Source organism: Haemorhous mexicanus, chromosome 7, assembly GCF_027477595.1.
Source record: "Haemorhous mexicanus isolate bHaeMex1 chromosome 7, bHaeMex1.pri, whole genome shotgun sequence".
In the NCBI taxonomy this organism is placed as follows: Eukaryota; Metazoa; Chordata; class Aves; order Passeriformes; family Fringillidae; genus Haemorhous; species Haemorhous mexicanus.
In genome coordinates, this window is record NC_082347.1 from 10,670,426 (window position 1) to 10,690,588 (window position 20,163).

At 48.4% G+C, this 20,163-nt stretch overlaps 1 protein-coding gene across 4 annotated transcripts in view; it reads left to right on the top strand.

The window, feature by feature from the left end:
• SGMS1 (sphingomyelin synthase 1) overlaps positions 1–20,163 on the top strand; it is a 91,800-nt gene that overhangs the window by 60,366 nt on the left and 11,271 nt on the right. For all 4 annotated transcript variants that reach the window (XM_059851081.1, XM_059851083.1, XM_059851082.1 and 1 more), the window contains one exon: positions 16,543–17,362. In XM_059851081.1, coding sequence (XP_059707064.1) covers positions 16,746–17,362 — 617 coding nt within the window. In that variant the 5' untranslated portion in view covers positions 16,543–16,745. The remainder of the gene's footprint in view (positions 1–16,542; positions 17,363–20,163) is intronic.

Sequence of the window (20,163 nt, forward strand, 5' to 3'; positions counted from 1 at the left end):
TTTGGTGTAACTTTGATTTCAGTTTCTACATCTTCCCACTTTTCTGGGTTTTTTCCATATTATTTCTAACTCCTTTGTTGTTTTGCAATTTTCCCTTTTCATCTCAGCCACCTGCTTTGCTCTGGGGACATTGGTTTTTCTGTTCTAAACCAGTCACACCCCACCTAAATCCTGGCATTGTTCAGCTCTCTCAGCGTGTTTGGATGTTGTACTGAGGTTAAAGCAACAAAGACCAAAAGCACAGGCTGGGGGGGCCAGCTGCTGGAGCAGCTCTGTGGGGTAGGACCTGGGCGACACCGAGCTGTCCCCGGGCCAGCAGAGGGTCCTGGGGGACACCGAGCTGTCCCCGGGCCAGCAGAGGGTCCTGGGGGACACCGAGCTGTCCCTGGGCCAGCAGAGGGTCCTGGGGGACACCGAGCTGTCCCCGGGCCAGCAGAGGGTCCTGGGGGACACCGAGCTGTCCCCGGGCCAGCAGAGGGTCCTGGGGGACACCGAGCTGTCCCCAGGCCAGCAGAGGGTCCTGGGGACACCGAGCTGTCCCCGGGCCAGCAGAGGGTCCTGGGGGACACCGAGCTGTCCCCGGGCCAGCAGAGGGTCCTGGGCCCAGGGAGGCCGAGGGGAGCCTGGGGCAGCAGCCGAGCATTGGCAGCAGGGCAGGGAGGGATCCCGGCCCTGGGCAGCCCTGGAGGCTCCTCTGGAGTGCTGTGTCCAGCTCTGGGTGCTGAGCACAGCAGGGCCAGGAGCTGCTGGAGCTGGGAAGGGCCTGGAGCAGCTGGGTGCCCAGGGCAGGCTGAGGGAGCTGGGGCTGCTCAGCCTGGAGAGGAGCCCCAGCGGAGAGGGGCCCTCAGGCCTGGCTGTCCCTGGGGGCAGGAGGGGCAGAGCAGGGCCCAGGCTCTGCTCCGGGGCCCAGCCATGGCACCAGAGCCACGGGCAGGGCCTGAGCCCAGCCATTGCCCTGCCCAGGAGGCACAACTTCTTCCCTGGGCAGTGCCCAGCCCCGAGCAGATTGCCCACAGAGCCTGGGGGCTCTCCTCCCTGGGGCTGGGGCACAGCTGGGTGCACACAGTGCTGTGCCCTGGGCTCTGGGATGGCCCTGCTGGAGCAGGGAGGTGACACCAGGTGCCCGCTGAGCCCCTGCAGCCTCAGCCACCCTGGGATCCTGTGATCTGTTGGGCAAACCTTGAGAAGCTTTAGTCTGTATTAATACAGTTGCAGAGAGAGAGGACAGATGTTGCAGGTGGTGAGGGGATCTCTAGTTCTGGTGGAGTTATGAAAAGTGATATTGCAAAAGCCAAAGGAGAAATGAAAGCAGCTTTCTGCTGTGTTTCTCTTCACGGGTCTCCTTGCAGCTTCTGGCAACAGAAGTGGTGCAACTGTTTGCTGGGAACAGGATTTTAGAGGAGGGAGGAAATCCTTCTGGGGAGCTGAGAGTGAAGCCTCATAGCCAGAACAGGGCTATACCTTGCCCCTGGTTTAATTTCTGAGCTACTAAATTTACATTAGCACCTCTCTCCCAAACCACAGTATTTTAAATGATAACAATATAACTGTTTAGCACAGGGACTGTTTGCAAACATTTTTCTCTCTGTGTGGTGGCCTGGCTTTTATCAGATGTGAAGGGAAAGGTGGGAGAAGAATTGATCTGGTAATTCTGGGTTACTTAAGCTAAGAGCACTGGGTTACTGATTTGGATTTATCTGGGAGAAAAGTGACCCAGGCTCAGACTTTTGTTAATGTTTAATGTTGTGTAACGTTCTGCCCAGGCATAATTGAGCCATCAGTGCAGGAGTGATCCTGTTGGAGGGGTTTATTGTGAGTGATTACAGAGCCTGCTGTGGCTTTCATTTCATTGCAGCCCGAGCTCATTGATGAGCAGGGTCATCATTTATTTACAGTTCTTGGGTTTCTTTAACACTGATTCTCCTTTTGGGCGGGGAGGAGGATGAGGAGACATCACAAAGTTATCTAAAATACTCTGCCCTCTCTTTCTGGTGGTGGTTTGGCATTCCCCTGGTTCTAGCAGCCTCTCCACTTTCTCCTAATCCTGGTGATTATTCATCTGGATTGTGCCACTGGGCACGAAAGGGTCTGACCTGGGGTTGGGAGGAGCCTCAAAGGATGGAGGAAAGGAGCAAAGGAAGAACAGACTCTACTGAGATGGAAAGGAAAATAAGGAAGAAAAAAGCCAAAGATCACAAACACTCCTGCTGGCTCTTGTCTAGGTCTCAGTTTGAGATGAATGCTCCTGATTTTTCTTTGTCATTTCCCTGATTTGGTGAGATTCCTGCACAATACAGTTTGCCTCCATGCTCTGCCATGCACTGCTTTGAAGCGGAGAGGGAGTCCTGCCTAAAAAGTACCTTTGAGAACAGGTGAGCAGAGCTGCAGAGAGAAGCTGTGAGTGCCCCTGGATCCCTGAGCAGAGCTGCAGAGAGAAGCTGTGGGTGCCCCTGGATCCCTGGAAGTGTCCCAGGCCAGGTTGGAGCAGCCTGAGATAGTGAGAGGTGTCCCTGCCCATGGCAGGGGGTGGAACTACATGGGCTTTAAGGTCCCTCCCAACTCAAACTGTCCTGGGACTCTGTGAAGTGGTTTTATACTCAGAAATAACTTTGGGCTGAAGATTACTTTCAGTTCTGTTGAACCTCTGGACAATCGGAGAAGGAGGAGGCATCCACAAGCTGAGTGTTAGGGCAGACTTGGCAATTTGTGGATCTTCAGTGGGTACCTGTTGAGCTTTGTGCTCCTGTAAGGTAGGAAAGAGCAGTGTCAAGTCCCTGAAAGCCCTGAGCACCACTGGCCTGGAGCTTTGCATGTCCTGGCCTTGAGAATTCACTGACACAGCTGAGCACAGTCTTCATCCTGAGCTCATCCATCTGTCTGCAAGATCACCTCCAGCCCACTTTGTAAACACAGAGTAGTGAAAAGGTGATCCAAAAATACCTGGGGTCACATTTTTGCAGTGGAAAGTGGTTCTCAGCTACCTACAGGGCTGTCATGACTGAACTTGGAGGTTGTTGTCTGCCACCAGCTGTCTGAAAGTTGCTGTGCCTTTTCAATCAAATTGTACAAGCACAAAAAAGGCAAGATGTTGGGCATTGTAAGCAGCAGTGTTATTTGTCAGTCAACTGCCTGAAATAAAAAATCTCAAGAAAAAGGAGGTGGCAGTGACTGGGGGCAAGTTTTCCAAAGTAGCTGTTACTCCTCCCTAGAGAAATTTGCCAGAGCAACACTTGTAACTGCAAACACTTGAAATTGTAGAAAGATGTTGTGTTTGTGTGGCAAAGCTCTGGAAAACAGATACAGCAGTGAGTTTCAATAGTGCAGCTCATAACTACTGTCATGGCCCCAGGCAGGGAAATCAGCCAGAAAGGACCATTTTGGTCATTCTGGCTGAATTCCCAGTGAGACTCCCTGTGGGTGGGCAGGCCCAGAGCAGCTGTGACTGCCCCTGGATCCCTGGAAGTGTCCAAAGCCAGGTTGGACATTTGGAGCAGCCTGGGACAGTGGAAGGTGTCCCAGCCCGTGGCAGGATGGGTTTTATCAATTCCAGACCATTCTGGGATTCTGTGCTGTTCCATCCCATTCCAAGTGCTGTGCTTGGTGGAGGCCCACACCAAAATCATCTGATGTTTGTCTTGAGGCTTGATTGTGCCTTTCACCCATCTGGCCTGACTAAATAATCCATGAACTAAAGTGGTTTCTGCTATTTTTAGGCAGTGCAGATCACAAAGGAGAGCATAGATGCAACATTTCTTAATATCAAGCTCCCTTGCCTGCTGACTGACCCCAAATTCTGTGCTCTCCCTTAGGGGACACAAGTCCCCTTGTCCTCAATGATTTATGCAGCATCTACAATAACAGGGCCTGTTGCTTTTGGACGTGGGTGCATTCATATTTTATGTCTCTGCCTGCCCTTCATGTTTTATTTACTGGAGAGTGTAAGGAAATTGGTTACTTGGCAAAAAGTGGCTTTTAGTGGGCTGAAGAGCTCCAGGCTTCCTGAATTTTGGGCTGGTGCTGTGTCTGCTCTGCTCCCCAGGGGCTGTTCCACTGCTTCTCAAGAGCTTTCTGAGTATTGATCCTTCCTCCTTGCTCCTCCAGAAAGGAAGGAGAGCCTGCAGCCTTGCTGCTGGCAACCTGCAGATTGTGTTTGGGGAGGGCAAGAAATCCCAAAACCAGCCAGGAACATGGTCTCCTTGTGCTGTCCAGGAGCTGCTGGCTTTTCTGGGCTGAGCTCACCTGTGTCCCCATTAAATCTGAATTTACATGGTGCCATATGTGGCATGTCTTACATTTCAGGCTGATCCAGACCAGCACAAGTTTGTCTCAGGATGAGATGAATTCCAGACCCCTCATTGTTTCACTGCTGATGTGAAATCAAACCTAGAATTAGACCCTTGTTGTCAGTGCTGTTGTGGTGCCACACAGGATGAGCTGCCTATTTCAGCAGGATCTCTGCCACTGCACTTCTCTCCCCTGACCCACATGAAATAGTTGTGGATTTAGGCTATTTTCAGTCCCAGTGAAAAGCTTTTGCAATGCTCAAGGACAGACAATAATATATTTACTTTTAAAAGAGAACCTCATATGTATTTTTATCCTGTGCTATATCTAGTAGCCCCACCCTAAGCTCTAACAACCACACAAGCAAAACAAAAAGACCTGAACAATCCCCAAACTCCAACTTCTGTGACTGTTGAGCATCTTTTGGTGTGTATTTAGTGCTTTATCTTGTTTCCAGAATACCACTTGTATTTTTCCCACCAGTAGTCATTTCAACAGCTCTCGTGTGGCTTACAGGAAGACTTTTTTTTCCTTTTTAATAACCTTTTATTGAAATGTCATATTTTATCAGGTTTAGAAGGTGTGGGAGACGTATCTAAAAGTTGCATGTCAGAGCAGAGCTCGAGGACAGTCCTGTAGAGCAGGTCTGGTTGTGGGCTGGCTGGGTAAAGCAGCAGCTGGGGCAGGGTGCCCTTTATTTGTTTTGTACTCCTAAGATATTCTGGAGGCCCATAGGCATTTCCCAGGCCTGGAGGGGATGCTGGGGAGTCACAGAGCCTGTCATGAGGTGCCTCCATGGGCTTTTCCTGCTCCCAAGGGCTCCTTGTCAGATCACACAGTCCCAGCATGGTTCTGCTTGGAAGGGACCTTAAAGATCTTCTGATCCCAAGCCCTGCCATGGGCAAGGACACCTTTCACTATCCCAGCTTGCTGCACCCTGGGCTTCCCCACCCTCACAGGGAGCAATCCCTTCCCAGCATCCAGTGTAAATCCCCAGATGAATTCCTGCAGTACCAGAACATCTTACCTCACCCTTCCTGCTCAGAGGAGCCCCTGAGAGCTCCTCTGAAAGAGCAGCAGAATTGTCATTCCCTGTTTTTGTTTGCTTGCTCACATGCAGCAGGGATAGTGGATCCTGCTGGACATCCCCAGGGAAAGTGTCTCCTGAGTATTTCCCTATGGGAAGGGCTTATTCCCAGCAAGCTCTTGTGTGGCTGGGCTGCAGGGAGATGGAAAGCAGCATCACACTCTCCTGCATCTCCTGATTTTTCTAGAGCAACTGTGCAACAAGAGCCTTCCTCTCCTTCCTGCACATGCATGTCTTGAAGAGACTTACTTGATTTTTGGTGCACCTCTGAGCAGGTATTGCTGGAAAGAGGGGACTCTCTGCTCAAAAATTCAGACTGCTGCTTCATTATAACCCTTTTATCTTCAGCCTCAGCAGCTTTTCTCAATACTCTTGCAATTTCCCATCCTTCCCCAGCAGTCACAGAACCCTGGCTCCATGGCCACGGATCTCCTGATCCATCTGGGAGAGCAGATGGGTCAGAGTGGGGCTATTTTCAGGCAGCACCTCACTGCCTTGCTGTCCTTAATACCTTGCTAATCTGAGCTTCAGCCACGTGCAGATTGAAATCTTTCCTCCTCTCCCTCCCTCTCATCTGTTCACACTTAACAACAACAAATAATTAAAGCTCCTTAAGCCACATGCCTCTGGAGCTGCTTGGTCATGCAATACTTTTCCACAGAAGGGAAGGAGGTTGATTTTTTTGGGTTCCTCTTTCTGGAAGAAGAGCAGAGCCACTGAGTTCCTGCAGTTCTTCTTGTTGTAAGATGCAGGGCTGGTCCTTGCTGCATTTAACTGTTTGTGTACAGCAGCTGTGAAAGCCAGGCTTGGTTTTGCAGTGATCCTCCCAAAGTGACAGGCGTCCCTTCATTAATTAAATAGTTAATTCCCGTGTCCACTTCCCAGGATGGAATGCTGGCTTTTATTAATTGTTTTTCCAAGGGTGGATGTGGCTTTTGAGAGCCTGAACCAACTGAGATTATCCAAGCAATGGGCTGTGTTTGCTGTGTTTGCTGGGAGCAGCGTGTGGCGGGTGCCCTGCAGGGAGCTGCACTAAAGCACAGCCTCGTGAGAGTGTGAGAAACACAGCTCACTATTGAACATGTTTATAAAAGTTTATAAGGGATTAAAAGAGATAAATCCAAGGGCTGGGATGCATGGCTATGTGCACACAGTTAACTTAAACCATGTTCCCTATAAAACCATTCTTAAAGCATATGTTCTCTCTATGCTGTTACATTATAGGGGGTACATGTGTATTCATAAGGGTTTGTACATATTCAAACATTCTTTCGAGTTTTAACCTTTGACTTGTCTTCATGCCATCTTGCAGATGAAACCAATGTATTTTAGTTTTTCTTCTGGTTCCATCTTCTTTTATTTTCATTCCCTGATAATGAGGGTCAATAAATTCTTCTTTTTGTTTTTTTTTGTGCTCTGGTTTCTGTTTCTGTTTTCTTGTCTTTCAGATAAGAAAGTTCCCGAATGTGGGAAATCACTTTTAATTCTTTTATACCATTTTCTGAGTTAGTTACATGAAAAAATAATTTCAACATTATGCTACAGTCTAAGATAGTATATATGACATTACTACTTATAAAACCTATATGATGCATACATAAACTGACAGATTATACTATATCAAAAGCAGTAATTACAAATTGTACTACATCAGGATTTTTGTGACCGGTAATAACTTGCAAAACAAAAATTAATACATAAATGAGAAAGCCAATAACTATTTGTTATTTATAACAAGAGGAAGCACATGCAGGAGGGCATCTTCCAGTCTGTAGTGTAAGTTTTGGCTTGCCTTCTTGTAGTTAAAAGAAAATGTCTAGGCTGGTAAGGAAAGTTTGCTCAAGGCGGTGCTGGCAGCTGGACATCCCTTCATCCCGTCTGTGGCAGGAGGAGAGGGATCACATGCCCACCCATTCAGGAGGCATCTGATGGAAGTGTTTTTAGTTATTTCTGGCTGTGAAGGGTGGACAAAGTGCTGGCTGAGCTTTGTACTCTGTTTTGGGTTGCTTTGCAGCTGTTTTATGGGTTGTGGGTGAGTGGTGGATGATAGCATTCCCCAGGTGGGGGACTTTGGAAGGTGAAACACTGTTCATTTTCAAGCTGACAGAGAGCAGGGTTAGATTGGATATCAGGAAAAAATTCTTCCCTGTGAGGGTGGGCAGGCCCTGGCACAGGGTGCCCAGAGGAGCTGGGGCTGCCCCTGGATCCCTGGCAGTGCCCAAGGCCAGGCTGGACAGGGCTGGGAGCAGCCTGGGACAGTGGAAGGTGTCCCTGCCCATGGCAAGGGTGGCACTGGAAGGGGTTTATGGTCCCTTCCTACCCAAACCATTCTGGGATTCTATTTTTAAGCACAGCTTCATTTCCATGGCAGGAACACAAGCTGCTGACACTTACACAGGACCTCCAGCTGAGATTCCCTTGTTTGGCTGGAATTACAGGTTACCTTTGGAACTGATTTAATTGATGTCTTCAAATCCTACCAGTTCAGCCTGTGGATGTGTTACCCAGCCATCCAGACTTTCCTGTTCAGTGTGCCAGGTCGTGGAGTGATTTGCAGAAGAAAGGATGGCTGAGAGCCACAGTTGCAGAGATGTTCCCTGGGATTGTCCATAGCCAGGTGGCTGATGGACATCTCCATAAAGGTGTCAGGACAGCATGACACAGGCACATCCCTGTGCCTCAACTGTGCCACTAGAAAAGGAATTTAGAAGCAATTGGATGTGTCTGCAGGAGGAATTTACTTCTGAGGCTTTCAGGTGGTTATTGAAATATTCATAATTTCCAGGACAGTTAGATGACAAGATCTGAGTTTTTTATCTTCCTTTATTTCTCCTTCTTTGTGAACCTAATTGATCATAACTTTTGAGCTGAGGGGAATATGTAAAACATATTTTGCAGCCTTTGAACACACTGTAATGACCTCAAGTGACTCTGCTTGTGATCTGGGCAGTTGTTTGACATGTACCTGGTGGTACTGTCACACCATTGCTGTCAGTGGGGAAGGAAGTGTGTTTTCAGTGTTGTTTGGTGATCTTCAATCATCTGTCAGTTAAAATTGTAAGGAGTGCTTCATGTTTCAGGGAAGATGTTTCTGCATTCCTGTTCTTTGGGTTCAGCGTCAGCAGCAAGATTTGAGCAGGATTTGCTGGTGTCACAGATCCCTGATGGGAGGAGTGTCACATCTGGCATGGATTGGGAGCAGCTGAGTAGGAACAGTGGATGGAATGAGTAGGAATAGTCTGACACACAGATAAATCTGTGGGCAAGGCATTGGGCAAGGAATAGCTTGGGTTTCTGGAGATCAAATTCTGAAATTTGGAGCTTGTTGAATCATCTAAATGTGACATTCAGTGCCCAAAACACTGAGCAGCAGTGATGAAATGCACATAAACAGAGAGGGTTTTTCCTGCTTGTAGCATAACCACAAACAGGAAGATGCCAGGACAGTTCATCTGCAATGTCAGGAGATGTGGCTCTAAGACACATCCCCACCATGCAGGCTGTACACCCATAATTTGTTGGCAGTAATTTTTCTTCCCTTTCCTGTGTTTATGATTTTTCTAGACCAACTATGCAATAAGAGCCTTTCTCTCCTTCCTGCAGGTACGTGTCTTGAAGAGACTTATTTGATTTTTGGTGCAACTATTAGCAGGTATTGCTGGAAAGAGGAGGACTCTGTGTTCAAAAATTCAGAAATAATCTTGAGTACGTGTGGTGTTTTGTCTTTCAGACCAAGGAACACTCGATGTTACATGAGACTAAATTAATAAAGGCAAACCCAGGGATTGTTTTGTTTTCCAAGAGGAATGGCATTGAAAATGATTAATGTTGATGGTGTGTATTTATGAAAAGTAACAGCTGAAGTGCAGAGAACAGTATTGTGCATGAGGATATTCACATTTCAGCTCTGGAGGCTTGGAGTCTTTGATGTGGGTCTGATGTGTTGGGACTTCAAAAGCAGGATGTTTGAAATAAAATATTTATATTGCTAATGAAATATGGAAATATTATTCTAGGCTGGGAATCGTAGCGTGTAAATTTAGTTTTCTTTTGCTTTAGTTACAACCCTGGCAAAGGCAGTTGGGAGGGAGCAACTGTTGTGGTCTGGCTACTGTCTCATACATGGCCAGTAACAAACCCTAATATTTAAAAAATATGCCAAGTAACTGATTTAAGCCTTCAGTGAGGATCTGTTTTCTCTGTGCTTTCTGCCAGGTTTCCTTTTCCTAATCTGCATGGCTGGTTTGGCAAATTATGCTGGAGTCTGCATTTCAGAGCCACGTTACCATCAGTCACAAGACTGCTCTCAGTTTCCTTGGGCACAACTTCCCTTTCTGTTCCCATGATTTTTTAATTTTTAAATTCATGCTGCCACTTAGATTCCCAGAGGTTTCCAGCAAATCTGACTTTCTAATAATAAATGGCTTTTAGGTAGTCACTGGAGGTAAAAAAACCTCACAAAACCCTCAAAAACACCTGCACTAATTGAATTAAAATATGGAGCATGTCACAAACGTTTAGTCTCTCCTTATTTTCCTGCTTCCATCCTTTTGCCCTGCCTTGCAGGGAAAAAGCCCCCACTTTTCCTGCCTTTTCAGTGTTTCATCTGTTTTCCTTTGAAGGTGTTTTGTAGTTTGTGTATCAGTCTGGGGAGGTTGGGTAGTCTCAGGAGCGTCGCTGTGCACTCTCAGTGCCCGATTGTCTGCGGGGTTGCACGAGGACGTGGGGCTCTATTTCCAGCCCTGCCCTGGCTCTGCCTGACCCAGATCCTGAGGCAGCACAGGGATGTGTGCTCAGCTCTGCTCTGCTCTGCTGGGGACAGCAGCCAGAGCCTGCTGCTGCCTGAGCACAGAGCCCACAGCACTCAGGGCTGCTCCTGTCCCCATCCCACATAGGCAAGGTTTGGTTGTAGTGTGGTGCCCGAGGGGTGTGGGTTGGTTTATGGGGTTGGTTCTGCTGTAGGAAGCTGTTGAAGCATTGATGATCCTGGTGTCTGAGCAGATTATTCATAAAATCACAGCATGGTTTGGGTTGGAAGGATCTTAAAGCTCGTCTTGTTTCACCTCCTACCATGGGCAGGGACCTTCTGCAGGTGCTTCCAGTCCAGCCTGGCTTTGGACACTGCCAGGGATCCAGGGGCAGCCCCAGTTTCTCTGGGCACCCTGTGCCAGGGCCTGCCCACCCTCACAGGGGAGAATTTTTTCCTAATATCCAGACTAAGCTAAATTTTAAAGATTTCTGATGTTCTGTTAATATTTTCACACCTCTCTTTGCATTTGGGGTGGGGAGCATGGATTTCCTATTGCATCTGTTCAAAAATAAGCCACTGTTGGTCCCACTTCATTGCAAATGTTGAATTATTTTAGGATTGAGACATTGGGATTATGGAATGGAGAACAAAATGGAATGGGTGCTTGGGTTACACCTGGAATGGGCAGAAAGGCTCTGCCTCCCTCACTTGGGGCAACTTCCCAGCCTGAAATAATTGCAACTTAAACCTGCCCTGCCCTCCTCCCTGCTCCATCCTTTCCATTCCAGGATCATTGGAGTCTCATGGAGGAAAATACTCCCTGGTGGTGTTCCCATCTGGAGGTGGGACTTGTTTGGTTATCCAGATGTGCTGCAAGTACTTTGGGTTTTAAATCCTCCATGCTCCACTCTGGGCTTGTGTTCCGAGCTGTTACACCCAGGAGTGGATTTTAATTTCTGGGTGTTTTTTTAAAAATTCAGTTAGGATAGAAAGTATATGGTGAGGGTTTTGTTTTCTTCTTGGTATCAAGTAATTTAGAAAAAAGCAGGCTGCTCAGGGGTTGATGTAGTAGTCAGGCAGGGCTTTCCCTCCCTCTGAAGCTGTGTAAGTAGCTGTGTTCAGGGGATGTGGGTGTTGCTTTGCATTTTCATCCCAGCCTCTCTTTCATAGTAGTAGCTCTTCTTGCTCTGACTTCTGTCCACAGACCAATGTTTTCCATCTGAGGCTGACCTTGGAAAACTGTCTTAGAGCTCTGTGCAACTTGTGAGCCCACCTGTGCCTCAGTCTTATACTTACAGCTATTTTATATTTGCATATATTTGCATTTCCAACACAAACCCAGTTTTACTGGCCTGTTTTACACTGCCAGCAGTTTCTTGCTTGTTAGTGGTGCAGAAGGGGTGATGCTGGTTTGGAGGCAAGCCTGTCCTGGAGGGAGGGAAACACTGCTTGAGAGCTTGTTAGGGTTATCCAGCACATAATTTGTGGCAGGCAGCTCCCTTCCCTTGCAAATTGGTGTGCAGAGGTGCTTGTCAAGTACAGGATGTCCAGTTATTGAGGTGTCAGAGTGTTATTGTTGGCCATGATGAAATGCCTGGAGAGGAGGTGACTGTAGCAGTGACTCAGGCCCTGCTGCTGTGAACAGTTTGTTTTGTGCTCTAAAAACACAGGACAAGAGCTCCCAGCTTTTATTCGGGGCACTCGGTCTCTGTGTGGCTGCTGCTCATCATTCATGGGGAATTCACTGGTGGGCTGGGTTAGAAGGCATTAAATCTTCAGTCCTTACAGCAGCTGCTTTCTCTGCTTATTTGTGTGCACACAATATCAGTGTGAACCTCAGAGTTTGGTTTCCAAGGGCTAAAACACCATTGTTGTACCTTCCAGCTGTGCTTATGAACCTCTCTCATTTAGACTCTCATTTTTTCACCGAGGGTCGAATCCTCTCAGCTTTTCTGGGCTGTCTGGGGAGGATGCTGAGGGTTGCAAGTGGAGCACACCACTGCCTCTGAAAGGATTTCCTGGCTCCTGGTGACGAGTTGCTGAAATAGCTAATTATTTGTCTGATTTCTATAGTGACTGTTGCCCTGGCAGCAAAGCTTAGAGAGTAGAAGCACAAACACGAGCAGGGCACAATTTCATTTCGGAAGGCTTAGGTTTTCTTTGCTTTGGTTGGGTTTCAAAGTGCTTTAGGAGGAGTTTCAAGATGAACAAACTGATAAGGGAGGTGGTTTTTTACTGGTTTAAGTGGATGTGGTTTTGTCTCATCAGTGTTAATTGTGAGAATTGACCATTTCTGCTTGCAAGGAGACCCCAGACCTGGGCCTTGTCCTCAGCATGGGAAAGGTGTGGAGCTGTGGAGCAGGTCCAGAGGAGGCCTTGGACATGCTCCAGGTCTGGAACCCCTCTGGAGCTAGGCTGGGAGAGCTGGGGCTGCTCACCTGGAGAGGAGAAGGCTCCAGGGAGAGCTCAGAGCCCTTCCAGGGCTTAAAAAAGGGGCTCCAGGAGAGCTGGAGAGGGACTGGGGACAAAGGATGGAAGGACAGGACACAGGGAATGGGTTCCCAGTGCCAGAGGGCAGGGAGGGATGGGATATTGGGAATTAGGAATTGTTCCCTGGCAGGGTGGGCAGGCCCTGGCACAGGGTGCCCAGAGCAGCTGGGGCTGCCCCTGGATCCCTGGCAGTGTCCAAGGCCAGGCTGGACAGGGCTTGGAGCAGCCTGGGACAGTGGGAGGTGTCCCTGTCCATGACATGGGGTGGCCCTGGATGAGCTTTAAGGTCCCTCCCAAGCCAGATCATTCCATGATTTTAAGTGTGGAGGAGTAATCAGCTGATCCTTCATGGCTGATTATCTTGTTCTTTAACCAAAAAGGTTCTTGCTCCCACCTTTGCTCCTTGTGCCCAGCTGATCTGAGAAGAGCAGGTCTTGACAGGCAGGGTTGTAGCAGTGCACCCCAAATTCTTGTTTAATCCTCTGGCATGGCCCTGGCCAAGGTGTAGATGGAAGTGGTGGTGGAAATTACTCCTCATGTTTTGAGTTTGCACCTCAGTGTTTGCTGGCAACAGGGAGAAAAGGTCCTGTAAACACGAGGAGGTGCCACCTGGAGCCCTTGATGAGGTTGTTTCATCCTGCTCACTCTTTGTGTGGGTATTTTGAGGTACTGGTTTTCCACAGCATCATTATCAAGGTGCAGTTGGTATTGTTATGATAATCACATTGTTATTTATAATTCCTTCTTGGGTTCAGGCTCCTTAATGAGGCAGCTCTGCTGCAGATGGAGGGAATTTTTAGTCACCCAGGCTAAAGAACCTGATTGTGGTTTGTGTGTGCCTCATCCTTGTGGGACCACGCTAAGCCTGGGCATGTGGCCTGGCTGCAGCTAACACTGCTCCCCACCTTCTCTCTTCAGGAGAGGAGAAGACCTTTTGTGGAAGGGAAGGGGTCAGGGAGAGCTGTGAGTCCCCCATGGTTTCTGCAAACCACACCCCATCATGGCCACACCATAAGGAATGAGGAATTTTTAATGTGACAAGCTGGGAGGTGTGAGTAAAGAAGCCTTTTTGCCTTTTCCTCCCCCATTAGACAGGCTGTGAAAACAGGCTTGAATAAGAAGTGGTGTTAAAAATTTTGGTTGGTTTTCCTCATTTTAACTCTCAGTGAAAACATCTCCATGGCCTGTGTCCTTGGCAGAGGATTACCTTTCCTCCTGTGTCATTTACTCAACTTTTACAAAAGGTGCTTGATAGTGATTTATTTGCACTGGTGCTGTGAGAGCACATTTTGGAACTGAAGGTAGTTTCCAGCAATATTGCCCAAACCTGCAGTTTTACTGCAAGGCACACATTTGTTGGTTTTTGTCAGGCTGCCAGGCCAGGTATCCTGGGGTCCCACCAGCATTTTGGGACTCTTGTGCCAGTATCCAAGTGCCATTTGCAGCTGGCAACAGATTTTTCTATCTGGAGTTTATCTTAGAACCTGCTGGAGGCTTTCATGGAATGGTTTAGGTTGGAAAAGCCCTCTAAGCTCATCAAGTTCAACCATTCCCCCAAGCACCACCACTAACCCATGTCCCCAAGTGCCACATCTACAAATCCCTCCAGGCAGGGATGGTGACTCTGCCACTGCCCTGGGAAGCCTATTCCAGGGCTGGACAACCTTTTCCATGGAGAAATTTTCCCCAGTATCCAATCTAGACCTTCCCTGGCAGTGGAGATGTAGTTTGAAGGTTAGCTACAGGCTCCTGAGCTGTGTCTTTAAATGTTGCCAGCGTGGACAGGAGGCTGCTCTGTCAGGTTCAGGGATTTAGGAAACTGGGATTTAGGCACTCCAGTGATGAAAACTGAAGAAGTTTAGTTAATACTGGCCCACTTTGTGTGCCCAGGCTGGATGGCTGCTGCAGGCCCAGAGCTCGGGTGGGGGAGCAGCATTAAAAATAAGCAACTTTGGCTTTATCATTGGGAGGAACCATCCTGGGAAGTAACAAGAAGTCTGTAAGGATTGTCTGTTGGGAGTTTGTGCTGCCAGAGCTGGGATTTGAAATGAGCACACGGAGATGGGCAGGTGGAGCTGAGCTTCTGCTCAGTCCTGGCCTTGTAGGAGCTTCTAATGTGGGTTACCATGAATAATTCAGGCCATCCTTTTTCCATGTTCAGAGCTCTGTAACTAAATACTGATTTGCTAAACACGACTTGAATAATGAAGCAATCTGTGGCTTGAAAGCCTTCCTCAGTATTGAAAGAAAAGGAAGCAAATAGAGCTGTGTCCTCACTTCTGCTCTAAAACAGCACAGATAGGCACAAAGTGGAAGGGTCATCTTCATCCCTTGCTCTGTGGATTTAAATATGTGCACATTCCTGGTGTCCAGGAGTGAGAGGTGGCCTGTCCAAAGTACTGCCAGTCCTTCCATCCAAGGCTTTTTCTTTTCTCTACCATCACAGGTCCTTCCATGGAAAACCAAATTAAAAACTGCACCTTGTGTTTCTTGCTGAGCTTCGAGGTAACAGGTCAAAAAATGGATTCTGTGCAGTGTGGTCATAGGGGTAAAGCTCTGTATCTGTTCTGAGCCACTTCAGCTCAAATCATTCCAGTAGGGTAAATTATTTTGGTTTTCCCCAGTCACAACTTTGCTCCCTTTGATGAAACACAAACACTTGGGAGCCTTTAAGAGGCTAAAAATATTCTTACAGCCGATAAAGGCTTGGTTTGACTTCTGAAAATATGAAGTGGTTTTTTTCCCTGTGCTGTTACCTTCTCACTTCATGTTTATGAGCTGCAGCAGAGCACGTGTTCTGTGGGATGGTGGGGCTTCCACTGCTTTCCTCTCCTTGCTCTGGGGAGGAGCAGTTTGGGTTTTTGGTTGAATAAACACCTCACACCTGAGGATTTGCTGGTGGTGGTCACTGCCATCACTACCTTGTTTGCTGCCTGTGTCTCAGAAATTCAGGAGGGGATTCCAAGCAAGTAACTTGTGTGTGCTGGTAACTTTTGTACTGGAAGCAATCAGCTTTTCTAAGCTATTTCTGCGATTCATTGAGTATAGAAGTTTCTTACCTAGTTCCTCTTAAAAAAAAAAAAAATTCTCCTGGTTCCTTTTTATTAATCTGGTAGACAACATTTTTTTGAGTTGGAGCAGTATACCCTGGTAACAGCCAAATTTACCTCACATAGCTGCTAAATACTTGCAAACCTAAATACTTCAGTTTATTTTCAGGGTAATCTGCTTGATTATTGATTTTTCTGCTGCTCTTTTGGCCCAGACAGTAGATCCTTCCTTATCTACATCAATTTTTTAGTGCTGATGACTGTATGTGGCACCTGGAGGAGTTCTAGGGTGGGTTGGATGGAGCTTGGAGCAAAGTGCTCTAGTGGAAGGTGTCCCTGCCCATGGCAGGGGGTGGAATGGGGATGAGCTTTAAGGTCCCTTCCAACCCAAACCAGTCTGGGATTTTGTGATTTTATGATTTTTGCCTTGCAGAATGAAAAACAGTTTCATATTCAATCACTGGTGCCACACATTGTGTTAAGGTACCAGTCTGTAAGGCGTAGAAAAGGTTTCTACCCCAAATAATACCAAACATTTGTTCTGTAGCTCCTTAAATCCAGGAGTATGATGACTGTTAGAGGAATTTGGGTGCTGCTCATGGAGTAGAGCATTGAAATGGAAAATGTAACAAACACAGAGCAGGGGCAAGCTTCCCACAGCTGCCAAGTGGTGTCCAATCTTTTAAGAAACCAGCAGCGAGCTCGGAAAGGACAGTGCTGTGTGTACAAGGCTGGAGCACAGATCTGCTGCTCTTTCCCTCCAGAGTCTGTTGTCCATCCCAAGCCCAGCTGGTTTTGTGCAGGAATTTTGGCTTTGGCCACGAACCACAGGCTGAACGTCGTGCTAATGCCTGGTTCTGTGTTTTTCTCCCCCTCCCCAGGAAGAAGAATGCCAACACGAAGATGAAGTAGAGCGTTTCCTACGCTGGCCACACGCTGGTGTCGGCTGGGTAGGGACGGGCTCTGCCTCTGGCCAAACCCATTCCAGGGACAAGATGAAGCCAAGGAGGAGCTTCCCACCACGCTGGAGCCGCAGTGACTGCTGCCCACTTTAAAAAGCCCATGTGCCACCGTCCCTGGTGAGATGAAAGAAGTGGTGCTGTGGTCACCCGAGGAGGTGACCGGCTGGCTGACGGACAATGCCGTGCCGGAGTACTGTGAGCCCCTGAAGAACTTCACCGGGCGGGACCTCATCAACCTGACGGAGGAGGATTTCAAGAAATCCCCTCTGTCCCGGGTGTCTTCCGACAGCGGGCAGCGGCTGTTGAACATGATCGAGGGGCTGAAGATGGCTCACCACATGGAGGCTCACAAGAACGGCCACGCCAACGGGCACGTGCGCGCCGGCGACGCCGCGCGCCAGAACGGCTTCGGCGCCGCGCTCAAGCTCAATGGGGTCCCCAACGGGTTCAAGAAGGAGATGATCAAGATCCCCATGCCGGAGCCGGAGCGCTCGCAGTATCCCATGGAGTGGGGCAAGACTTTCCTGGCTTTTATTTATGCACTTTTTTGTTTCGTCTTCACCACGGTGACTATCTCGGTGGTTCATGAACGAGTGCCTCCCAAGGAGGTGCAGCCTCCCCTCCCAGATGCATTTTTTGATCGCTTTGATCGGGTGCAATGGGCTTTTTCTATTTGTGAAATCAACGGCATGATCCTTGTAGGACTGTGGTTTGTTCAGTGGCTGCTCTTAAAATACAAGTAAGTAAAACCTTTTCAAAACTTGAGTGCTTCTGACAGCTTTCAGAGGGCAGATGCTGGTTTGCACCCAAACAAAAGGAAGCTTCTTGGTGATCTTCTTATCTCAGTTTTCAAAGGTGAAGTAGCATGCAGTGTGAGCTGCTTGTGCAGAAAGCAGAGGTCCAAATGTTCCCTAAGAAACCGAGCAACGCCCCTGCTCGTGTTTGCCTCGTGGTTAGCTCAAACCTTTTTCATGGGTGAAAAGCCATGGATTGGATGAAATGATGTTCTGAACTCACTGTTTGTTCAGAGGGAGCACAACTCATGCTCTTGTGAGGGCAGCTGTGAACCAGGATCCAAGGGAATGGCTGGAGCTATGCCAGAGGAGGTTTAGGTTGGATTTCAGAGAAAGGTTCTTCCCCAGAGGGTGCTGGCACTGCCCAGGCTCCCCAGGGAATGGGCACAGCCCGGAGCCTGCAAGAACTCCAGGAGAGCTTGGACAGCACTCCAGGGGTGCCCAGGGTGGGATTGTTGGGGGGTCTGGGCAAGGATCAGTGATCCTTGTGGGTCCCTTCCAGGTCAGGATATTCCATGATTTTAAACCCAAGGGAAACAGCTAGGAGGTGTGGGGTTAATAGGGTCATACCAGGGATCAAACACCCTGTGGTGGAGCTGAGCAGAGCCTGTAGGTGAGGAGCAGCAGAATCCTTGGATGTTTTGAAGCAGTGAGGTGTGGGTTGAGTTGATGGTGACATACATATATTGGTGTCACTGGCAGATGTGAAGGTCCCCCCCTACCGTGTCCCCATTTGCTTTGGGGTGTTTGTTTTTGTTTATGTTATAGAATCACAGAATGTTAGGGGCTCAAGGGACCTTAAAGGTCATCCCATTCCAGCCCCCTGCCATGGGAAGTCCCCTTTGGAAGGGCCTTTTCTGGTGTGAGGGGAAGATGCCAGAGCTTGGTCAGTCTGTGCACTGATCATGGAATGCTTCAAGGACCAAAATCCCTCTTTCCTATCCATGAGCAGAGGGATCAAGGTCCCAAGCTGTGGCTGAGCAGCAGAAAGGGAAGAGCAGGAGAAAGGGAAGAGCAGGAGAGGTGCTGGCAGGAACAGGAGCCCAGTGAGGTGGCTTTATCTGGAGGACCTTGTTCTTGTGGCTTTGGATGGGGCACACCAAAGGGGTGGTGACTCAGTGCTGCAGAAAGGGCTGAATCCCTTTTGTGGTGGGGTTATCCCCTCCCTTGGAAACTTAATTCCTGAATAAAGGGAGGGCATTGGGCCAGATGGGCCTTCCTCACTTCTGCTTCCTCATCCCTGGAGGTGCTCAGGGCCAGGTTGGATGGGGTTTGGAGCAGCCTGGGACAGTGGAAGGTGTCCCTGCCCATGGCAGGGGTGGCACTGGATGGGATTTAAGGTCCTTTCCAAGGCAAACATTCTGGGATTCCATGATTCTCATGCTGTCCATGGCATGGGATTGGGCTGGTGTCTCTCCAGAAGGTCTGGCTGGGCACTCTGGAGTTTCCTCAGGGAGCTCAAGGCAGCTGCTGAGGCCGATGAACTTCCCTGGGAAGCATTCCCAGATGCTGTGGGAGAAGCACAATGCCAGGACTGGCCATGTGTTTGGCTCACGGGGCTGAAGGAGCAGCCTGCTCCCTGCTGAGGTCTGCAGAGCTGGGGTGGAATTCTCTGGGCCAGGAATGCATGTGGAGGTTACACTTGCTGGCTGGCTCTGAGTCTCACACTCACAAATCCTCCTGGGGGAAAGGGAAATACGAGGCTTTTCACATTTATTTTCACTTTATATTACAGTGCAGAGCTCTCTCAGATTTACCCAAGTTAAAATATGCCAAATCCAGCAAAATCAAGTGGTAGTTTTAATTGAAAAAAGAAATTCAGTGCTTGGAGAAATGCTTCTTTGGTCTCTCAGCATATGGTGTTGTTCAGCCTTTAATTCCCAACCCCCTCTTTGCCTTTATGTTAAAAACTAAAAAGCAGGTTCATGTCTGGTTCTAAAAGCCACAAGGGTGAGATATGAGAGGAAAAATTCTGCAGAGGAGAACCCCTGCTCTACAGGAATGGTGCCCTTCACACTTAAATTTCAGTTTGTGGAACAAGATTAATAATTATCGTCCTTAACTCACAGCTTTGCCCATGTTTACACCAGGAGAGGGAAGAAAAAAGTCTGGACTAGTGTGTTACAGCAGGGAGTACTCCAGTGCAAAATGTGTTTAGCCTGCAAGAGTTGAATTTTTCTGATAAATCAAGGCACTCAAGGTGTTACTGATCTGGCCATGCAAACTCATACTCCTCCAAGAGTGGAGCACTCCAGTTTAATAGCCATGCCAAAAGCACTGAAAAATTTAAAAGGTGGCCAATTTTGAATTTTGAAAGAGCTCAGCTTGATAAGAATATGATTATTTTGAAGTGAACAAAATAGCAACAACGGAATTCCAGTGCCTGAATGGACCCTCCAAGAAAGAAGGAGAGAGACTCTTTGGAAGGGCTTGGAGGGACAGGACACAGGGAATGGCTTCCCACTGCCAGAGGGCAGGGATGGATGGGATATTGAGCAGGAATTGTTCCCTGGCAGGGTGGGCAGGCCCTGGCACAGGGTGCCCAGAGCAGCTGGGGCTGCCCCTGGATCCCTGGCAGTGCCCAAGGCCAGGCTGGATGGGGCTTGGAGAAGCCTGGGACAGTGGAAGGTGGAATGAGTTTGAAGGTTTCTTCCAGTCCAGACTGTTCTTGGATTCTGTGAATGCCAGAACCTGCAGCTGGAAATGGCCGTGAGTGCAAAGAGCAGTGATGTAAAATGAACCAAAC